This window comes from Plecotus auritus, assembly GCF_963455305.1.
Source record: "Plecotus auritus genome assembly, chromosome: 2".
Classification (NCBI taxonomy): domain Eukaryota; kingdom Metazoa; phylum Chordata; class Mammalia; order Chiroptera; family Vespertilionidae; genus Plecotus; species Plecotus auritus.
In genome coordinates this window covers 182,764,772-182,787,106 of record NC_137771.1, presented here as the reverse complement: position 1 = coordinate 182,787,106, position 22,335 = coordinate 182,764,772, and the positions used below count along the sequence as shown (strand labels likewise).

The following is a 22,335-nucleotide window of genomic DNA, read 5'->3' as shown; positions in this document are numbered from 1 at the left end:
ACTAAAGAGAAAATAAACAAATGGGACTATATCAAAATAAAAAGCTTCTATACAGCAAAAGAAACCATCAACAAAACAATAAGAAAGCCCACTGTATGGGAGAACATGTTTGCCAAAGTTATCAGCGATAAGGGTTTAATCTCCAACATTTACAGGGAACTCATACAACTTAACAAAAGGAAGATAAACAACCCAATCAAAAAATGGGCAAGGTACCTAAATAGATACTTTTTGAAAGATGACATAAGGCCAAGAGACATATGAAAACATGCTCAAAGTCACTAATCATCCGAGAGATGCAAATCAAAATGACAATGCAGTACCCTCTCACACCTGTAAGAATGGCTATCATCAACAAATCAACAAATGACAAGTGCTGGCAAGGATGCGGAGAAAAAGGAACCCTTGTGCACTGCTGGTGGGAATGCAGACTGGTGCAGCCACTGTGGAGAACAGTATGGAGTTTCCTCAAAAAACTAAAAGTGGAACTCCCGTTTGACCCAGTGATCCCACTTCTAGGAATATATCCCAAGAAACTAGAAACACCAATCAGAAAAGACATATGCACCCCTATGTTCATAGCAGCACAATTCACCATAGCTAAGATTTGGAAACAGCCTAAGGGCTCATCAGCAGATGAGTGGATTAAAAAATTGTGGTACAAAGGACTTATATGCATGCATATAAGCCTAACCAATGGACACAGACAACAGGGGCGTGAGGGCATGAATAGGGGAGGTGGGGGGCAATAGGGGGATAAGGACACATATGTAATAACTTAATCAATAAAGAAATTTTAAAAAATAAAAACATTTAAGAAATATATTTTATTGATTTTTTACAGAGAGGAAGGGAGAAGGATAGAGAGTTAGAAACATAGATGAGAGAGAAACATCTATCAGCTGCCTCCTGCACACCCCCTACTGGGGATGTGCCCACAACCAAGGTACATGCCCTTGACTGGAATCAAACCTGGGACCCTTCAGTCCGCAGGCCAACACTCTGTCCACTGAGCCAAACTGGTTAGGGCTAAAAACATTAAAAAAAAAAAAAAAAAACAACAAAACAAAACGGTTGTACATCTATACAATGGAATACTACACTGTGGTAAAAAAGAAGGAATTCTTACCATTTGCAACAGCATGGATGGAACTGGAGCGCATTATGCTAAGCGAAATAAGTCTGTCAGAGAAAGATAAATGTCACATGATCTCACTCATTTGTGGAATGTAATGAACAACACAAACTGATGAACAAAAACAGATTCAGAAACAGAGAAGCATCCATCAGACTGTCAAACCTCAGAGGGAAGGTGGGGGGTAAGGGAGAGAGATCAACCAAAGGACTTGTATGCATGCATATAAGCCTAACCAATGGACATAGACACTAGGGGGTGAGGGCATGAGTGGGAGGGGGGTGGAGGAGGAAGTGGTGGGATAAGGACACATATGTAATACCTTAATCAATAAAGAAAAAAAGTTTTAAAAAATTAAAAAAAAGAATGTTAAGTATACTATCTCATTTAATGCTCTCAAAGTAAGCACTGCTGCCTTTGGAGGAACAGTGCCCTGTGAAGCTGTAGCTTCCTAGTGAAGCTTCCCATAGGAGAAACCAAGATGGTGGCATAGGTTAGCACCTAAACTGCTGCCTCACACAACAATTTCAAAAATACAACTAAAAGACAGAACGGACATTATACAGAACCACAGGAAAGCTGGCTGAGTGGAAATTCTACAACTAGAAGGAAAGAGAAAAGCTCACGGAGAATCAGAGGAGCTGCAAAGGGCTGAGGTACGGAGACACGCGCACAGAGAGGAAGGGCGGCTGAGTGCCTGGCTGGCTTTCTCTGGTGGGAGGGAGAAGGTAGCCCCCGACTGCACTGAACCCCAGTTCCAGACGAGACCCTGTGGACCCAGGTTCATACGGGGGGAGTCTGGACTTTCAGGTAGAGAGAAAGGCACATGGAGACTCGGGGGAGCCGCAGAGGGCAAGGGTCTGGAGGGGCATGCGTGCGCGAGTATGCACAGAGAGGACTGACTGCTGAGGTTGCCGCTGGCTTTCCCTAGCGGGAGGGAGTCGGAAACTCCCGACTGCACTGAACCCCAGTTCCGACTGCACTGAACCCCAGTTCTGGGCAAGCCCCTGGGGACCCAGGCTCTTATGGGGGGAATCTGGACTGTCAGGCGGAAACTCAGGGGAGCTGCAAAAGGCAGAGGTCTGGATGTGCATGTGCAAGTGTGCGCAGAGAGGACTGCTAAGTGTGCCGCTGGCCTTCTCTAGCTGGAGGGAACCGGAAGCCCCCACCTACACTGAACTCCAGTTCCTGGCCAGAATCTGGGAATCCAGATTCATTGGGGGAGAAACTGGACTGTCTGGCAGTGGGTGAAACTCGAGGGTGGCTTTCTTTCAGAGGTGCTTGCAGCAATTACCAAGGCACACTGAGACCCAGGGGCCCCATAAGGCAGGGCTGACAGGAAGCCAAGGCTGTCTGCTCAGCCCTGAGACTCCGCCCCATCCAAGCTGAGCACAGAGGCTTTTGCAATTTTGCAAGTCTTATCTCATAAGGCTGTCTCCAGCACCAACCTTCTCCCGGCGTAGACACAGCTGATCCTCACAGTCAACTAGCCTGGAGGTCAACTCCTCCCAGTGATACCAACAACAATCAAGAATTAACTACAACAAGGCTGTACACACAGTCCACAAAGGGGTGCACCAAGAGTGTCTACCTCAGGTAACTGGAGAGGCCGACCCACTGAACTATATAGGACAACTAGCACACAAAGCTACCCTACCAACTCAGGGAAGCAACGAAAATGCAGAGACAAAGAAACAGATCACAAACAAAAGAAATGGAGGAAAACAAATGATTGGATATAGAGTTCAAAACCACGGTTATAAGGTTTTTCAAGAATTTCCTAGAAAAGGCCGATAAATTTAGCGAGACCCTCGAGGATATGAAAAAGGACCAACTAGAAATTAAACATACACTGACTGAAATAAAAAATATTATACAGAGACCCAACAGCAGACTAGAGGAATGCAAGAATCAAGTCAAAGATTTGAAATACAAAGAAGCAAAAAACACTCAACTGGAAAAGCAAAAAGCAAAAAGAATCCAAAAATTTGAAGATAGTGTAAGAAGCCTCTGGGACAACTTCAAGTGTACTAACATCTGAATTATGGGGGTGCCAGAAGAAGAGAGAAAGCAAGATACTGAAAACCTATTTGAAGAAATAATAACTGAAAACTTCCCCCACCTGGTGAAAGAAATAGACTTACAACTCCAGGAAGTGCAGAGAACCCCAAACAAAAGGAATCCAAAGAGGACCACACTAAGACACATCATAATTAAAATGCCAAGAGCAAAAGACAAAGAGAGAATATTAAAAGCAGCAAAACAAAAACAGTTAATTACCTACAAGGGAACACCCATAGGATTGTCAGCTGATTTCTCAACAGAAACTATACAGGCCAGAAGGGAGTGGCAAGAAATATTCAAAGTGATGAATAGCAAGAACCTACAACCAAGATTACTCTACCCAGCAAAGTTATCATTCAGAATGGAAGGTCAGATAAAGAGCTTCACAGATAAGAAAAAGCTAAAGGAGTTCATCACCACCAAACCAGTATTATATGAAAGGCTGAAAAGTATTCTTTAAGAAGAGGAAGAAGAAGAAAAAAGTAAAGAAAAAAATTATGAACAACAACTACATATCTATCAACAAGTGAATCTAAAAATCAAGTGAATTAAAAATCTGAGGAACAGAATAAACTGGTGAATATAATAGAATCAGGGGCATAGAAAGGGAGTGGACTGATAATTCTCAGGGGGAAAGGGATGTGGGGGGTGCAGGAAGAGACTGGACAAAAATCGTACACCTATGGGTGAGGACAGTGAGGGGGAGGTAAGGGCAGAGGGTGGGGTGGGAACCGGGTGGAAGGGAGCTATGGGGGGAAAAAAGAGAAACAATTCTAATAATCTGAACAATAAAGATTTATTAAATTAAAAAAACAAACAAAAAAAAAGTAAGCACTGTTCTTATTATGTTTTCTACAGATGAGTAAAACAACTCAAGAGAGGTTAAAAAATAACTTGACAAAGATGACAGAGTTTAGGAGCCATTACTCTTAGCTACTGGGCTATGTTGTCTAAATAGATTAATAGAAGGCAAAGACCATATCTTAGTCATGGTGTATTCACCATGGCACTTCTTTGTGCTTTCAGTACTAATGTATTATTGGGTTATTAAGAACTCCTATTTGCTGATGGCTAACTGTATGCTCACTGTATTGTGAGCAAAACAACTGTTATTTCATTAAATCCTCCGCACAAATATGGGCCAGATTCTGCCGCCCATATTTAACAGATGAAGAAATTAAGGCTTAGCAAGATTAAATCTCTAGTTAGGTCACACAGTTAGTAAATAGTGGCACCATGGTCTATCGTGACTCTAAATGCGAGGCTTTTAAACAAGCTAAGCTGCTCCCACACCCTTGCCCCCCACCCATCTGGCCCTTCTCCATCTTACTCTTCTTACCTTCCTGCTGTATTCATTCTCCACTGCCTCAGTCTCCATTAGAATATGAGTCCTGGAGGTTCAATTGTTGCTTAATGCACCAAATTAATTGGCTGCCTATTTATTACACAATCTCAGCACAGAAAGCTGCCCACATTACCTGCCCTGACCCTATGATCAGCACCTTCTCAATTTTAATTTACCACCTTCTAATGTCCTAACAAGAACACCAGAAGCAAAGACTTTCCACAGCCCTAAGTATTTTCTAGAGGTCAGACCACAAGAAGGGAAGAAATGCCACCAGCTGAGAGCCTTGCTGAATTCAAGATGAGTGAAGACATGGTCCCTTTTTACAGGTCTTGCACTAGCCTCATATATGTTCTGCCTCAATATTCAAGAAGTACAATCAAGGCAATCTATGGAGAAGAATGGCCTCTCTGTTGGTTGGTTTCATTGTTAATCATTTTAAGTGTCCAGATAAATCTCCAAAAACCAGGAGAAAGCCTCTTGTCCTAGAGGCCTACCTCCTTTCCTAAAATTGTTGAATTGTCCTTCACTTGTACACACAAGTGCACATACACTCGGATAGCTGTGCAATTCATTTGATTCCTAATCACAAGATGATTCATCCTATTTTTAAAACACTGGTGCCAAACTGGTCTATGTAATAAGGTGATGAGGTGGTCTAAAAACTAAGTCACCTGAGAGTAATTCAAGGAACAGAATTGATGGAGGTTGGAAGAGGTTAGCAGAATATAACATGGAGGTCTCTAAAGCCCAACATATAGAGCAGTGAATTGATTTAGTCTGTGTGGTCCCTTAAGGAGACTCTGGATCCATTGGTGAGGTTACAAGATAGGCAGGTGTTGACTCAATATGGAGGAAACTAGTTACTTCCTAGTTATGAGAGTGATTCACAATAGAATGGGTTGCCAAGGTGGTGGACAGATTCCTGTATCTGAATGTCCTCGAGCAGACACCAGACACTGAGGGAGGCTCCGAGTTGAGTGGAGGACTGGCATAGAACCCCTCAGCAATCGTGTATGGGTCTCAGTCTGTGCTGGGCAGGAAGCAGGCATTGTGGATACAAGATTGAAAATGGCATAGACATTCCTGTCCTCCAAGAACCCTTACAACTCAGGGATTCTGCTCCTCTGGATTTAATGCAGACTGATGGAAGACACCACAGTTCATACTTCTCTTGTGTGCTCACAAAAGCTAAGCATAGTTCTGTGGAGCCAGACCCAGCAGGGAGCATCTGGAGACAAGAGTTATACCTTCCACGTGTGGAATCCTTGGCATCTAGCAAAATAGTAAGAAATTAGTTTTGAAGGTAATGAATGTGTCCAGAGAATAATCAATACAAGTCAATAAATGGATCCACATAATCTACAATACTGACTCACTGTTGAAAGAACCCATTCCAACCCCAGTAATCTACATGATGGGTAAAGAAGTGTCCAAATTTACTAAGGTGCAATGAGTTACACTGGAGACAATGAGGCCACTGGAGACAAGATTGTACTACTTGTCTCCAGTGGCCCCATTTATAACCATACAACCCTTGAATGGTAAGGCCACAGCTCTTCTCAAATCTCCATGACCAAGGTCCCAGCAAGCAGACTGTGGGCTCCTTAGAAGATGCTGAGTTCACCTATCATCTTCCTTCTTGTCTGAAGAGTGCCACTAACCTGGTTTTGAAGGTATCAAAAGTTAATGACAGAAACCATCCGGAGAGATAGGTGTGATTCTCTGCACTGACTAGCATTCCTCTGGAAAACATTTAACCAGAAATAATGTAATCATTTACCTTTTGTTTACCTTCTAAACCCGAAGTAGAAATCATTTCAACATCAGCTGAGTTCTCACTAAAGTCAACAGGTAAAGGTCTCTTCTGCAATATTGATTTCCAAATATTTTCTGCTGATTGAAATTATGTGGGTAAACAAATTTTTTTATTCTTTTAATTGTTAACCAAATGCAATATATTTTTCTTTTCTTTTTTTCACTTTTCTTCAAATACAGCTTTTTTCCCCCTATTATTAAGAATAACAATTTGTTCACTTTTAGGCAGTGTCCAGCAGCCAGACTCCTCAAATTTCTTTGGGCCCTATATTCTTTTGGTTTGGGGCTAACAGAGATAAAGTAATTGGGCTAAATCCAGGCTCCTCCTCAATGTGATATGGTCAAATTGTAGAACCTCTCAGCCTCTGCTTCTTCTTCCACAAAGAACAGAGGATGAGAACAGTACAGCTCCTGTGGAGTTGTGATGATTAAAGCGCAATGCCTTTTACAGAATAAGGAATCACCATGAGCCGTGATGATGATGTTTTCATGAGAAGCCATTCCAGCTCCAGAAAACTCAAATCTCCCCATATTTTCTTTAACCTAAAATGATTCTCTTTTTTGAGAGACAGACATTTGAGTGGGTGTCAAAGCTGCACTAAACAGTATATAGTTTGAAGTTTTCCAAACAAAAGAGAATGGAAGGTTTCCCATAGTTTCTTATGTGATAATGAAAAGCCTACCACAAGGATTGCTGTGTTCTTGAGGCCAATTTCACACATAGGATCAACAACCCAAATGGGTTACAGAACTTCCCTTCAAAGAGTAGAAAGATTTGGTGAAGTACAAAGTTGTTTCCATTCTGGGTTTAGATTATGCCTCTTCCCCAGGCTGGGACTAGGATGTGGCAAAAAAGAGGGCAAAGGCACAACATTTAAGGAGGTGCTACCCTGAGAATGAGAATGAGTGCCTCCTTAAATGTTGCACCTTCACCCTCTCCCTTGCCCCACCCTAGTCCAGGCCCTACTTTCCCCCATTTATCCCCTCAAATGTATATCTTTTCAGGGTTTGGATTTTCAGAGCCCAGTCATGGTTATGAGGGCGGGATTAGGGGAAAGCTTGCAGAGCCCTTTCTCCACCCAAAAAAAGGGAGTAATCACCTCTGGTCACTGTGCTTTAATAATTTTTACCATGATATGCTCTGGCTCACGTCTCCCAACTTTAGTGCATTGGCACTGAACACAAAGGGCTCTTCCAAATTACGTTCAGGGCAATTGGTGCTAAGTTACCTTCTCGGGAAATCTGACAGGTCCTTGGACAAGGGTAACCTGCATTCCATGAAGCGATGCTTTACATTGGAGAAATAAATCCCAGTCTTTCTCCACAGGACAAATATTATAATTTTGTATAAGTTATAGTTCTTGGATAATCCAATGTCACTGGGCCAGATGAGTCACGATGAGTTCCTTCACGGAAAATGGTGTCTTCTCTGCATCCAGCACCCAACATCACGGATAGTAGGTGTTTCATAAATGCCCATATAAATGAAGAAACACCACACTTATCAGTAATTAATCCTTGGCCTCTCAGGACCTAGGCCCTTTAAACACCAGAAAGGGCAGAGCCAGGAATCTGGCCCAATGATTTAAACACCAACCACTGCCACTTCCTCTCTGCAAAAACCAATTGTTCCTCTGGCTTTTGCTGACGTGCACTTGTCCGTGTCCTGTTTTGTGAGAGGCTGGGTTCTAGCTCTCTCCTCTGTCCTCGCTGCCTGAAGTGATTCTCACCCTGTTCTAGTCCTATCCTATGCCTGGAGACCTGTTTCCGCTGGCACGGCCTCAGCAGAAACAACCTCAGCAACTCTGTCCTTGAGCTTCCGGGGACCCTTCCTGTCCTGCCTCCTGACTGGCAACCGCACATGCTGAGTGCTGCCTGGGAACAGTTTGGATGCATTGCTCTCCTAATAAAGAGCTCTACTGACAGATTCAGAGACCTGGTGCAACCACAGCTGCCATCTTGAGATCTCCAATGTCAGAGCACATCTGGGGCTCCGCCCAGCAAGTGCCACCCAGTGCCCTGCTGTACTCTCCTGGAGGCAGTTGATTCTCTTCTGCTCCTTAGATCTTGGGCCTGCTCTACTCAACCTGCTCTCAAAGCCCCTGGTATCCTCCACACTCTATCAGACATTTAGTGTGGGTGGGAAGAGTATTATTTTAATACTGTGATGTAGGGCTCATAGAAAATTGCACTGATAAGTAATTAAAATAATGAAATAAATGACCAGGAAAGGATTAAATGCCTATCTCCTACTGGCATGCAATAGAACTTGAGTTGTGGGAGGAGAATGGAGCACTCATGAGTATGCGCTGGGCATTTGGCAGGTGAAAATCTGTCCAAGTTTGGAATTGGTACCTCTAGCTTCCCTTGGCACTCGTTGCTATAGCTCTTTTGGAAAACATACCAAAATATTATCTATTTTCTTCTTCACTAACAGTAAGTAAATGGTAACATTTCTTTCTAAGGAAACTGAAAAAAAAATAAGGGACCATTTTATAAAGCTTGACACCAAAGTTATTTCAGTTTATAAGAATTAGACTATGAGTTATTTGGGATAAATACAAAGATATTAAGAAATCCCATCCTAAAAGAGTTCAGATGCTTCCCCACATCTGAGTTCCCACAAAAGTCAGGATGGAAACAGTAGCAGAGGGAAATGGAAAATATTGACTGGACGTAGCACACCAGTTCAATGGAGGGTCTATCAACTGGCATAGCCTTTCTGATAGGCAGTTTGGCCAGAGAAATTAAGAGCTTTAAAAATATCCAAATCATTTGAAAAAAATTATTTCACTAATAAGAATCTATCCTGAAAAAAAAAATAACTAGAAAGCCAAAGATTCCCAAAGAAAAAAAAATGTCATTGAAGCTTTTGAATATGATAGTGATTGCTTGAGAACAAACTAAATGTCCAACAGTAAGAGAATGGTTAAATAAATAATGATACACACAGTCATTATAAGCATGTTTTTCAAGTCTAACCCAGTTATAATATTAAATAAAAAAGGAGGATACCAAGTTGTATATGCAATATGATTTAAATTCCATTAAAATAACCCCTCACATAGGAAAAAGAAAAAATGGAAATTCACTCAAACCATAAACCCTGTTTATCTCTGGCGATGAGATTGTGGATGAGTTTGTTTTTCTGTTTATAGGTGATAGGATAATAGGTGAATTATAGATTGCTTTTGTTTTCCTGGCATCAGCAAAAGAGGACAATAACTAGTGCTTTAGAAATTGTCACCCATGGATGATCCAAGAGCAAAGATTCCAAAATAAATGATCCCAGTACAATACATAAATGATCAGAAAGGATGATCAAGCAGGACCTTTCTTCCTCTCCCCATCCCCAGGTTGGATGGCAATAGAACCACCCCAAAAAACAGTGTGGAAATCCCAGAGCAGAGGGGGCCGGGGCCTCACCACAGGATGGGGGAGGTTAAGGGGCACACAGATAGCACAGGGAGACATCACACCATAGGGAGAAGCTCCCTGAGTAGCAGGTGGCACCAGAGCAGTGGTGGGCCATGACTGCAGGGGGTGTCTAGACAGATGGGCTTGAAGGCAGCTTTATGACATGCCCCATGCCATAGGTGGGCACAGCAGCTAAACGTTCCCAAGTTTAAGGAGGGAATAGCACTTACTAGTAGGTGAGAGAAGGCCTGTAGTCTAGAAAGGGTCCCACAGCTGAGATAAGGGGACTCCTGATTGGGGATGCACAAGGACTTTTTTCTAGGGACTAGATGGGGCAAGAGGATCTGAACTCCTGGGTGGACATGCCAGGTGGGTGTGACTAAGGACAGATGCACTAAGGACAGATGGACATGCCAAGTGGATGTTTCTAAGGACAGATGACTAAGGCCTTTGCAGCCTAATTAGGCAAGAGAACATCCCTCTCTGTCCTTGGCTAGAGTCAAATTTGTATAAGTTGCCCCCTCCCCACTTCAGACTTGCTTTGAACCCCAGAGGGGAGAGAAGCATAAGAGGCAAACAATCCTTGGGACTAGGTTTCAACCCAAGTGTCTGGGAGGACAGGTTACATGGAAGTGACAAAATATTCACAAAGGAGAGCTCAGCGTCAGACACTCAATTGTATGGTGGAAAATAAAGTTATATTTTACATACCTGAGCTTATAACATGAAATATTCACTCACTGCATATATTTTTGTGATTTTCTGATTTTTTTTACTAATGGCCATATTTTGTATTTTAAAACATTATTTTAAAAAAATAAAAAAGAAAAGCATCGTATCCACAAACAGTTGCTCATGAGTTAAGACCTTGCAGAAAATGGGGCAAAGGCTGATGGAAAGTCACCCCTGGTTCTGAGGATCATCTTGGCCAGAGCTGGTTTTGTGTCTGTAAGAGCCAGGATCTCCCTCTCAAAGAGAACCCGGAGTCCTGGCCACACCTCTGAACTTCTGTCATTGAGATTCTGTGTCAGTGTAGCAGCAGCTGGGAGTAAATGTGAAACTGGTCCTTCTAGCTACTTCCTGTGTCCCATCACATTCTCCCCTCGTCTGCCTCCTCCCTCAGCAAATCAATATTAGTGAGGTCCCCTGTAGACGACCCCCTCTTTTTCCAAAACCAAGTTTTGTTCTCTGAAGCAATAGCAAACAACAGAACAAATCCACCCACACACAAGGATGACCTCTAAATGTTTGAAGAACACATTGGTCTCCGTGTTAGGGCTTCCTTGTTCCAAGCTAAATCACGCCAGGTCCTCATGTTATTTTCCAAGCCTCCTGCTATCCTTCTCACCTCCTTGGAAGTTACACCTGGGATTGTCCAGGGCCACTTAAAATGGACCCAACAGTGTGGCCCTGTGCTTACTGTGGCCCAGAAAGACTTACTCTAACACTGCTAAGGCTTCAAAGGACATTTAGGAGGCCCCATGCAGTGTCTCAGCCTGCAGTGGGGACCTCAAACCCAGAGCTTTGCCAAGTGAGTGGCTGCTAGCCCAGGGCTCCCTCTGCTGCACTTATGCACTTGTGGGGGCTTGGGCTGCAGGGCACACAGGGCCACTGGTGCCAATCACATCCAGCCACCCAGGAGACCCAGGTCAGGGATGTATGTGCTGTCACCTACAGGGCCCTGGCAATGAGGTCTGTAGACAAGAGGATGAGGGAGTAAGTAACTCCATCTTGCTCTGCTGGCCCTAGCCCTCACCTGCTCTGCTGTGGGAATCCCCTCTTCCCCTCTTTTCCCTCCCCCGCCCCAATCCCCACTTTAGGCAGAAGCATCTCCATTCTTTCCCTCTTGCCTCCAAGGCTCTTATCTAACATCTTGGCATTTCCCATAGCTCCCCCTTCTCACTCTAGATGTTCCCTTGCTCTACATCTGTGGGCCTTGTCCTCCCTGCAGGATCCCTCTAGAAGAGATAACACTCCCTAATATTAGAGGATTTCATCGAGTTGCTGCACATCCCCCCTCACAGGCCCCCTTGTGTGCTCAAATCACAATAGAAGGCACTCCCTCTGCTGCCAAACCCACAGCACGCCAGGGCTGTGCCAGCTCCCCTCACCTCCATGCATACCACATCCCCTCAGCCTCCTCTCTTTGCTGCTGTTCCCATGTTCTCATGCCATCACCACCCCATCCCCAGAAACATTGATTTTGCAGATTTATTTGGGCCAGCAATGTCCTAACCTGTTTGTTTTTCCAGGGCTGATGTTTGCAGGAATTTTCTTGGAACCACAACAAAAATCATCCCACGTCCTTATGCAATTCCTCTGGGAGGCTTCGACAGATAAATAAAGCCCTTGGCCCCTCCACTGGTCTACCTTTCCCAGAGAGCACCTGGGTTTCTTCTGAAGCCTCCAGCACCTGTCCACCTGCCAGGGCCTCTCTGGAGCAGCCATGAAGTCGCTCATCCTGGTATTTTGCCTTGCTCAGCTCTGGGGCTGCCACGCTGTACCGCCTAACCTAGGTCTGAGTTATAGAGAACTGAACTGTGATGACCCAGAATCAGAGCAAGCAGCCCTGGTGGCCATGGACTACCTCAATAAGAACCTTCTTCGGGGCTACAAGCACACCTTGAACCAGATTGACAAAGTGAAGGTGTGGCCTCGGGTAAGTGAACCTCCTGCGTATGAGCTGAAAGAACCTGTTTGTGGAGCTTAACTGGGTGTCTCGGAAGATCACATATCCCAGCAAAAATGAAACTGCAGAGGGGTAGACTCTGATTTCTTCCCCAGAGGGAGGGAGGGAGCAGGTGCAGGGCAAGAGAGGACACATCCTATTCTGTAGTCACAGTTCTTGGCAAGGAAAGTGTTGGGGGTAGGGGAGATTTATAAGAGAAGAAAAGGATAATTTGAAGTTCAAAGATAGAAAGTGCTTGCTAGAAAACGCAGGGTGCAAGAGACTGAATTCTAGTTGCCAAATTATCACTGAATGGAAATCACTTATCGTTCTTTGCTTTAGTTATTTCTGGATGAAGACAGAGCGAATGAAACTAGAATTTGACAACTTACCTATTATATGCCAGGCCCTTTCACCTATATTATCTGCTTAACTCCTCCCACCCCTCACCCCTAGTCCTGTGTGGTAGGTATTGTCCTTGTCTTACATAAGAGGAAACCAAGGATCTGACAAATTAAGGCTCTCCCCCCCCTCCCCCGCCGCCGCTAAGGTCATATAATTAGTAAGCATTGGTCTGGGATTCGATTCCAGACCTGTGTTCCTTCCTTTGCACAAGCCGCCTCCCAGATTCCACATTCCAGAGAGAAGTCTTGGCATGAAGGAGATTTACGTCCTCACATGCTGGACAAGAAACTAATGCAGTCAGTGACAATAAAGGTCAAGCTAGAAAACATGTCTTGGGCATCAGTTGAGAGAAGTGGAGAAGTGGGGAAAAGGCATCTGTCTCTTGACTATTTTGAAATTAGATTGTATATCTGATGAGGAATAATTCTTTCAGCAAATGTTGAGTATAATCCTTCTGTGGGCAAGAACCAATGTCAGTTGCTATATTAGGTTGAACCATATGAAATTGCCATTTTTGTATATTAAAAACAATCAAATACTGTTGTTGTTTTTTGCTAATCCTCACTCGAGGATATTTTTCTATTGATTTTTAGGGAGAGTGGAATAGAGAGGGAAAGACAGAGAGATACAGTGATGTGAGAGAAACACATCAATTGGTTGCTTCCTGCATGCACCCCAATCAGGTCCCAGGCCAGGGAGGAGCCTGCAACCGAGGTATGTGCCCCTGACTGGAATCAAACCCAGGACCCTTTGGTCTACAGGCTGATGCTCTATCCACTGAGCCAAACCGGCTAGGGCCAAATATTGGCTTTTTAATGGTTCAAGCCAATACAAAGATAAGAAAAGACATAGTGCCCACAAGAGTTTTAGAATCTAGAAAGGGAAATAAGGTAAACATCAAGATATCTGAACTGACTGACATCTGATCTCCTAATGGGACAAAATATCTAAAATCAGGATTGTCCCAGATGAATTCTAGGAACTCTGCAACCATATTGATGTACAGAGGAAACTGATCAATTCAGAGGGAATAGCACACAACATGCATCTGTGAGGAAAAGGTAATGAACAGACATTGTGGTTTTCTCTAAAGGCAGAGCTTGGGAGTCACTTTCCTTGAGAAGCCCAGAAGTGTGCGACTCCTACTGCCTGCACCTCTGGATGTTTTCAGGAAGTTAACTTGGGCACATCTGCACATCATAAAACACAGCTTTCTCCCGTAGAGGAGATTCTGAGGCTTCAGGTACTAGCGAGTAAGGGAGAACAGAGGCAATAAGAGGCAAGAAGAACTGGGGTGAAATAATAATAATAAAAAAGGCATATTCATACTTTCTTGATTTTGCAGGCTTTGAAGAAAGGATACAGAAACAGGTGAACTAGCAAGAACAATTACGAGTTATAGCTCTCCTATCACACTGCCTCCTCCACAACTCCTTCTGGTTTATGCTAGTGACTTACACACTGCCTCCTCTGTCAGAGGGGCTCCTCTTCCCCCTCACCACCAGCAGGGGGCAATAGAGGGGAGCAACTTTGCATCTGGCATTTACAAGTCCAAGACAAAAGCCAAGGACTTGTCCTTTAGGAAGGAAAAGGAAATAGGGAAGGAAGGAAAGTAGATAATGAGAGGAAAGGAAAAAAGAAGTAAAGGGAGGGATGGAGAAAAAGTAGAGACAGTAAGATATCATCCTACAGCACCTTATGTTACTGCTTCACTGAGAAAAATCCAAAGCTGACTTTTTTAAAGCACTGCTTGAAGGGCGAAATTTTAAAAATTAAATAGGTGTCAGCTTTCACTTTTAGCTTCCAAACAGAGCTCAGAGTGATGCCTGAGATTCTGTCCAAGCCCACGCCCCCTTCTTCCTGGTAAACACCCTTAAGCACCTGCCCAGCCAATAGAGGAGGAGGACCAGGAAGCCCTTTGTGGTTTTGCCCACGGGCAGGTCAGCGCTGGGTGGAGTTGCACACAGAAGGAATGACTTCCCTAACCTCTCCAAACAGGTAGTAGGTTCAAGCCCAATGGGGGCTCACCCTTCGGCCTGATCATCAGGAACAGGGCGATACACTGCTCACTTCTTCAATCTGTGTCTCCACAGCGGCCCATGGGAGAGGTGTTTGAGATGGAAATAGACACGCTGGAAACCACCTGCCACGCACTGGACCCCACCCCCGTGGCCAACTGCTCTGTGCGGCCACTGGTGGAGCACGTGAGTGGCCCCCTTCGGGTGATTTTGGATAGTGGCCCAGCCAGTTCCACCATGGTTCTGCATAGATCAGGCCTCTTTATCCAGCTGCCCAGCCTGCCCTCATGGCTAGCCAGTGTGCAGTTTCTAAAATTGCCATTTGAAGCCTCCTTCCCTGGGGCTAATTTTTGCAACAGTTAAACTTTCTTATTGTAGCCCTCCTTGCAACCAGAGAGTGTAATGTGTCAAAATGCACCCCCCTCCCCAAAAGGTGATTTTGTGAGGCCCACCTTTGACAACCATGCCTGAGGGACCAACCCCTCCCTGGGTGAGAAGTGAAAGGCCAGCCCTCCTCCCAGGCCCTCACTGTGGGTTTATTTCTCTAGGCTGTGGAAGGAGACTGTGATTTCCGTGTGCTGAAACAGGGCGGCCAGTTTACTGTGTTGTTCGCAAAATGTGATTCCAGTCCAGGTAGAGATGATTCTTCTTACTTTGACCTTGTAGAGACAGCGAGGAAGGAACCTGCATTGTTATCAACGTTCTAGCCACTTTGTTGGAGAGGAAAAGGAGAAGCCAAACTTCCTGGGTTCTGAGTTTGTAAAACTGTTTTAGGGAGCTATTCTCGTTGGAGGTAAAAGTTGCCCCTTGATGAGAGGGGCTCCTGCAGAAATGTCAGCATGATAGGAGCCACCTGAAGGTTTAGTAAGAAGCAGAGGTTATGCTAAGCGAAATAAGCCATCAGAGAAAGACAAGGATCACATGATGTCACTCATATGTGGAATCTAATGAACAAAATAAACTGATGAACAAAATAGGTCCAGAGACATAGAAGCATGAAACAGACTGTCAAATCTCAGAGGGAAGGTGGAGGTGGGAGGGTGGGGGGTGAGGGTGAGGATGGGAAAAGATTAACCATAGCTCTTATATGCATAACCCATGGACACAGGCAATAGTGCAGCGAAGGCCTTGGGGGGAGTGGGGAGAGGGAGGTGTCAATGGGACATCTGTAATACTTTCAACAATAAAGATTTTTTTTTAAAAGAAGCAGAGAAACGCCTAAAGCCATTTGGATTCTGTTTTAGCCCTTTCTAAATAAGCAGAGCTGGGGTGAATACCGTGGAGAATGACAACCCTCCTTGATCCGTCTCTCTGTGCACAGACTCGGCAGAGGACGTGCTAAAGGTGTGCCCAGACTGCCCCCTGCTGGCCCCGCTTAATGACACCAAGGTGGTGCACACTGTAGAGGCTGCTCTGAACGCTTTCAACACTCAAACTAATGGCTCCTATTTCCAGCTTGTGGAAGTTTCCCGGGCTAAACTTGTGGTAAGACTGAGACTGTTTGATAAATTGAGCAGTTTGGTGGCACTTCGGGAATGCACGTGGTGAGGGGCAGAGCAGGTGCAGGGGCAGCAACAGGAAGGCAAGGAGGGGGGTGGGGAAAAGAGTCCTGGAGGGTATGATGACCCTGAGTGTCATCAGGATCTCAGTGTCTCTCTAACATAAAACAGCCAGATGCTGCCAGTCCCCAGTTTCTCAGCTCTAGTTAACGCTGTGGCTCTCGGTTCAGTGGGTGGGAGTTCCAACTTTGTTCAGAAGCACCCATCGGAAATTCATGGGTCTCCCATCTTTATCACCCATCCTCACTGACCCTCTGCAGCACCCTCCTAATTTATATTTATAAAGGCACGGACCTACTTACACAGAGAGGTGTATAATGGTGGGATCCTAAAATGCCTTTTGAATCACTGACAACATCTAATTATACTGTGGATAGTTTAGCTGCTAAACTTGAGCACATTTGAATGCAACAGAATTCTAATATTTAAGAAAACTGGTTTTCTGGATACCAGCCATGGCATATTTGGAAATCTATTACCAGAATATGTGCTTCGCGGCGTACCCTCACCCCCAGACTATACCAAATAACAGGAATTTTATTATTGTGTCTATATGTTCCATAAGAACTATAAAAAAGAAAAGTATAAGTATCTTCCATACTTTCATTTCTATTTTTTTTTTCATTTGATCCTGCTCTCCACAGTTGGTGGGAGAGGTATCAATTGATTTCTTTACTTTCTTGCTCTATTTTGGAATAATCTGAACCTCGGGTCTCAAAGTGCAGCCCAAGAGAGAAGGCTGGGGTGGGGGAGGCAGGATTCTCACCCAGATCAGTGTAAAGTTGGCTACTGGGTTCCTACTTCCTATTTAAAAACTCACTCTGCCCTGAATGATGGGCAGTGGATACTTAAACCTCTTTCAGGGGAAACCTTCCCCCAAACTCTGTATTTAATATTGGAGAACATGAGGCCACAAGAACTGCCCTCTACAAGCCATTGGGACCATCTTTTCTGGCCACTCACTGTGGTCTGTGTGAAAAGTGCTCCCTGGAGTGTGCACTGACAGGGCCCTTGCTACTTCCCTCCAGCCTTTCTTTCCCTGCCTTTTTCATGCCAATTCGTGTGACCTCATGAGCATTTTCATTTCTCTTATCAGCCTTTTACACATACGACCTATGTGGAGTTTGCAATGGCTGCAACTGACTGTGTTGCTAAAGAGGTCACAGATCCAGCCAAATGTAACTTGCTGGCAGAAAAGGTAAGTGGGCCAGGCCCTGGGGATGGAAAAGCTGGTTGTAGAACAGAGCATCCTTAGAGCAAGCTAAGGAGGCTAATCTCAGGGCTGTGGAAAGGGGATCACAGTGCAAAATACCCACTCCCTGTGCGGCTGGGTCATGCCAGCCTTCTTCTGAGGTGTCACCTCCTCCCTTTAAGAGGTGTCCTCACATCATTTCACCTGCTGAAGGTCCCTGGTGTTAGGAAAATGACAGAGATTGTTCCTAACTACGCCAAATCATGTCCGATTGCTGGGACTGTGGAGTGTAGATTTTTCTAGACATACCCCTGATATTAAATCTTTCAAGCCATTGGGCCAATAAAGTCCACTTCTAGGAATTTAGCCTAAAGAGAACATCAGAGATGTTTGACAGAAATATATATCTATATACACATGAAACTAATACAAAAATAATACTGAATGTAAACTGTAATTGAAAAATATAATTTGAAAAATACATTAATTAAAAGAAAATAGTTCCATAATTAATATATATCTGTAAAGATGATTTACCATAGATACATAATGACGCATAGAAGATCTGAAATGTCTAACAGGGGAGAGTCACTGAATAAAATAATGGCACATCAGTAAATAGAAAATTATACAGACACTAAAAATTATGTTTTCAAGAAATAATGAATGATGTAAGAAAATGCTCTCATATTATAGTAAGTGAAAACACATAATATCAAATGTTATAGTTACAATGATCCTAATTTTTAAATGATATTCAATCAGTATTTTAAAATAAGAAAAATACATGGGCATTAATGGAAACGCTCCTGAGTTAGTACCATATGAAGGGTTATGGGGGATTGCTCCCACTCTCAAAGTGTTTCTGTATTTTTCGCATTCTGTATAGAATTATATGATATACTAGAGGCCTGGTGCACGAAATTCGTGCACAGAGGGGCAGGGGTGTATGTGTCCCTCAGCCCAGCCTGCACCCTCTCCAATCTGAGACACCTTGAGAGATGTCTGACTGCATTAGGGCCTAAACGTGCAGTTGGACATCCCTCTCACAATCCAGGACTGCTGGCTCCCAACTGCTCGCCAGCCTGCCTACCTGATTGCCCCTAACTGCTTCTGCCTGCCAGCTTGATCACCCCCTAACCACTTCCCTGCCAGCCTGATCGATGCCTAACTGCTACCCTGTTGGCCCGATTGCCCCTAACTGCGCCCCCCCCCCCCCCTCCAGCCTGGTCACCCCTAACTGCCCTCCCCTGCTGGACTGGTTGCCCCTAACTGCCCTCCCCTGCAGGCCTGGTCATCCCCAACTGCCCTCCCCTGCTGGCCTGGTCACCCCTAACTGCCCTCCCCTGCTGGACTGGTTGCCCCTAACTGCCCTCCCCTGCAGGCCTGGTTCCCCCCCCAACTGCCCTCCCCTGCAGACATGGTACCACCCAAGTGCCTTTCCCTGCAGGCCTGGTTCCCCCCAACTGCTCTCCCCTGCAGGCCTGGTCCCCCCCAATGGCCCTCCCCTTCAGGCCTGGTCCCTTCCAACTGCCCTCCCCTGCAGACCTGGTCACCCCCAACTGCCCTCCCCTGCTGGCCATCTTGTGGTGGCCATCTTGTATCCACATGGGGGCGGCCATCTTTGACCACATGGGGCGGCCATCTTGTATGTTGGAGTGATGATCAATTTGCATATTACCCTTTTATTAGATAGTATATCTTATGTAAGCAGAAACTATAAACTTTAGAAAACTGTGTGTGTTTTTTTAAAAAAGAAAGAAAAGAATTCAAGGATTTGTTTTCTTTCCTTTGACATGTTGGAGTATCAGTGAAACTGGGGGAGAAATCCACTTATTGAACCAGTTCTAATAACTCCTGTCTTTCTGTGGCAGCAATATGGCTTCTGTAAGGGGGCACTCACTGAGAAGGACGGTAAGGAAGAAGTTGCAGTGACCTGTACAGTGTTCTCAACCCAGGTAAGGGAGTCATGGATACACTTGCCCTCATGACCCCTTGGCATTTATGTAGTGTGTTAGTAATTACAGGGAATTTGCTGCCCTGACCCACAATGATAAATAGCACTGGGGTATGTGGAACCATCACCAAATGGAAGGGTATTTCATCCATTCCTTCCCAGCCCAAGAACTGGTACCTACAGGGTAGAACCATTCTAGTAGGCATTTGACAAGGCCACTTTTTATTTGCGGGGTGGGAGAGGTTTTCTGAGTTGCAGAGACCAGGTGGCTAGATCTTCCCAGCAGCTCCCAGTGGCTGCAGGTGTAGATGACAAAGAGGGCGACACTGCTGGTGAAGGTTAGCCATCAGGTAGGGTGCTTTTGCTCATGGGACATGTCTAAGTCCACAATTCCCAAGACAATTGGTGAGAAGGGGCTACCATATGCCAATTACCCTTCTCTGCATCTCTTATGATAATCCTTTGCACCTAGGTAGTTCTTTTCTGCCATATTCCATGTAAATAGAAATTATTGCTGAGAAAGAATTGGGTGGGGTTCCACCTAAAAGCATGGGTGGCCTTGTCTGGGAGGAGAAAGATAGCTAACCTATGGAAACGGTTCTCTCTCCTGCCTGTGTTACCATAGCCTCAACCAGACAACAGCCCTGTGGCTTCACCTTCTCCAGCTAACCTGCCCGCAGCTCCTGTGGTGTTGGGACCCCTGCTGGTGGCAGCTCCACCGCTACCCCTGCCAGTGCACCGGGCACACTATGACCTTCGCCACACCTTCATGGGTGCAGCCTCAGTGGAATCTGCCTCAGGAGAAACGGTCCATGTCGGGAAAGCACCCAACGTGGTGCAGCCTAGCATGCCTGCTGCTGCTGGTCCAGTGGTCCCCCCTTGCCCCGGGAAAATCAGACACTTCAAGATCTAGATGAAGGTTATGGATGAGAAGGATTGGCAGAGAGAACATAGCCACCATTTTGTCCAAGTTTGAGTAAGGGTAGGGGCCTTGTCTCCTACCAAGGCAAGTGCTACATGTGGTCTAGATTAGTATCAAGTCTTGAATCCCAATTCTCTTCCTTCTTCAGAAAACAGAAGCAAAGGGGATGATGGTTATGTTTGATGAAAGGCATAAGGCTGGCAACTTATTATTGTTCTGATACTAAGCCACCACCATTATGTTCTCTGCCTTCTTTGACCTCACAAAAACAACTGTAACTGTGACTTTCAGAGGTGCTCTTGCCAAACTTGTATTTGCTTGTTAATAAAAGTGTCAGAAGGATCTTCCTGAATAAAGAAGGTTCTAAGCAGAAATATAGTCATAATTATTGCCTACTTCCTCCAAGCTCATGTGTGTGGCCTGTCTTCCCAACAGCCACTCTACAAGTGTCCCTAAGCAAAAGCAAAATGAAAATAGAGACATAATAGAACAAAAATATGCTGTATTACTAAACACAGGAAAAAGTGAGACTAGAATCTGCTAAAATCCCATAAGATATTCCCATTTCCTTATGAGAAAATAATTCTTTTCATTTCATAAAGGTAAAAAATATGGCTAAACAAAGACCAAGTGCCTTAACTTTGTATAGACAAACCAACCATTGTTTTACCCAATACCCAGGTAAGGAGAGATTGGCAATTAACACAGGCATGAAATTTAATTACACTGCTTATTACTTATGTTTAAAATAACTGTTGATTGTACTGTACACACTTCATGTTATGATGCAGGATTGGTCTTTCCAGCCAATCTATTTTAAGGCTTTAAGTGAAAGCTTTATTTATAGTATGATTAGAGAAGGGATATGTGGACAGGTAAATTCAGTGGACATTTGTAGGCACTATTAAAGTACTTGGATAACATAAAGGGATAAACAATTCCCATTATAGAATGGTGCCTATATAATTTCAATTTTTGTTCTGAGCGACCTAAAAGATGGGCCCTTTCATATGGAATTTTAAAGGGATAGGACTAACAACCAGTTAGTGGCTTCACTTGAACCAAGAAGACTGAATCAAACATTGACCTTCACCTTATCACTCTTGCCTAGAGGTTTTGCCAATATCCCAGAAGGAATGGCCAGGAAGGTGGGAAAACCACTAGGTATTTTAGAAGTCAAGGAAGACAAAGACAGTATGGTCATCTGGATTAAATGCTGCAGAAAGATCAATGAGAATGAGGACTGAGAAAAGGCCATGGTTAGTTGACCTTCTTGGAGGTCATGGTAACCACTGGCAAATGCAGTTTTACTAGAAGGATGGGTGTAAAAGCCTAGTTGCAGAGGGTTGATTGGTGGTATGTCTATGATAAGGACATGGAGGGGCACATGTATTCTCTTTCAAGCAGTTTGATGGCAAAGGGTAGGAGAAATAAGATCTAATTTAAAAGAATAATTGGGTGGAAAAAAGACTTCTTTTTCAACAAAGAGTTTTGAGACTATTTAGGGCAAAATATATAAATAGGTGGGAGAAGAAATAAAGGAAATGATGGGGCAAGGTGCCAGGAGAGATATTAGTGGAGAACTGGAATGAGATTTGAGCAACTCTGCTAAGGATTCTAGTTCTTCTTCACTGGAGCTTGACTTAGATCCTGAAGAGTCACATTTCACCCAGCGCTAAAAGAGACTCACCTTCTGTCCAACCTTGTACACACAGGTGTGGCTCTGAGGGAGCACATGGAGTATTAGTCACATTATTTTCCATGGAGAGTGAGTGATAGATTCCCTACCCAAAGTAGCTTAGTAAAAAGGTGAATATGTACTGAGAATTCAAATG

The 22,335-nt window shown here is 44.4% G+C and overlaps 1 protein-coding gene across 1 annotated transcript; it reads left to right on the top strand.

Moving 5' to 3' along the window:
• Nucleotides 1-11,048: 11,048 nt before the first annotated feature.
• Nucleotides 11,049-21,447, top strand: AHSG (alpha 2-HS glycoprotein). The gene is made up of 8 exons (XM_080653327.1): nucleotides 11,049-11,495; nucleotides 12,032-12,438; nucleotides 14,946-15,056; nucleotides 15,419-15,503; nucleotides 16,192-16,355; nucleotides 17,526-17,627; nucleotides 19,496-19,579; nucleotides 20,204-21,447. The coding sequence occupies exons 2-8, from the start codon at nucleotides 12,226-12,228 to the stop codon at nucleotides 20,489-20,491; spliced, it is 1,047 nt and encodes a 348-aa protein (XP_080509453.1). The 5' UTR covers nucleotides 11,049-11,495; nucleotides 12,032-12,225; the 3' UTR covers nucleotides 20,492-21,447.
• Nucleotides 21,448-22,335: the final 888 nt, after the last annotated feature.

Excerpts from the sequence above, each read along its gene's own strand:
- AHSG (XM_080653327.1), top strand. The coding sequence starts at position 12,226 with ATGAAGTCGCTCATCCTGGTATTTTGCCTTGCTCAGCTCTGGGGCTGC. Across the intron at positions 15,504-16,191 it reads AAAATGTGATTCCAGTCCAG|ACTCGGCAGAGGACGTGCTA; the intron begins GTAGAGATGATT and ends CTCTGTGCACAG. Across the intron at positions 16,356-17,525 it reads TTTCCCGGGCTAAACTTGTG|CCTTTTACACATACGACCTA; the intron begins GTAAGACTGAGA and ends TTCTCTTATCAG.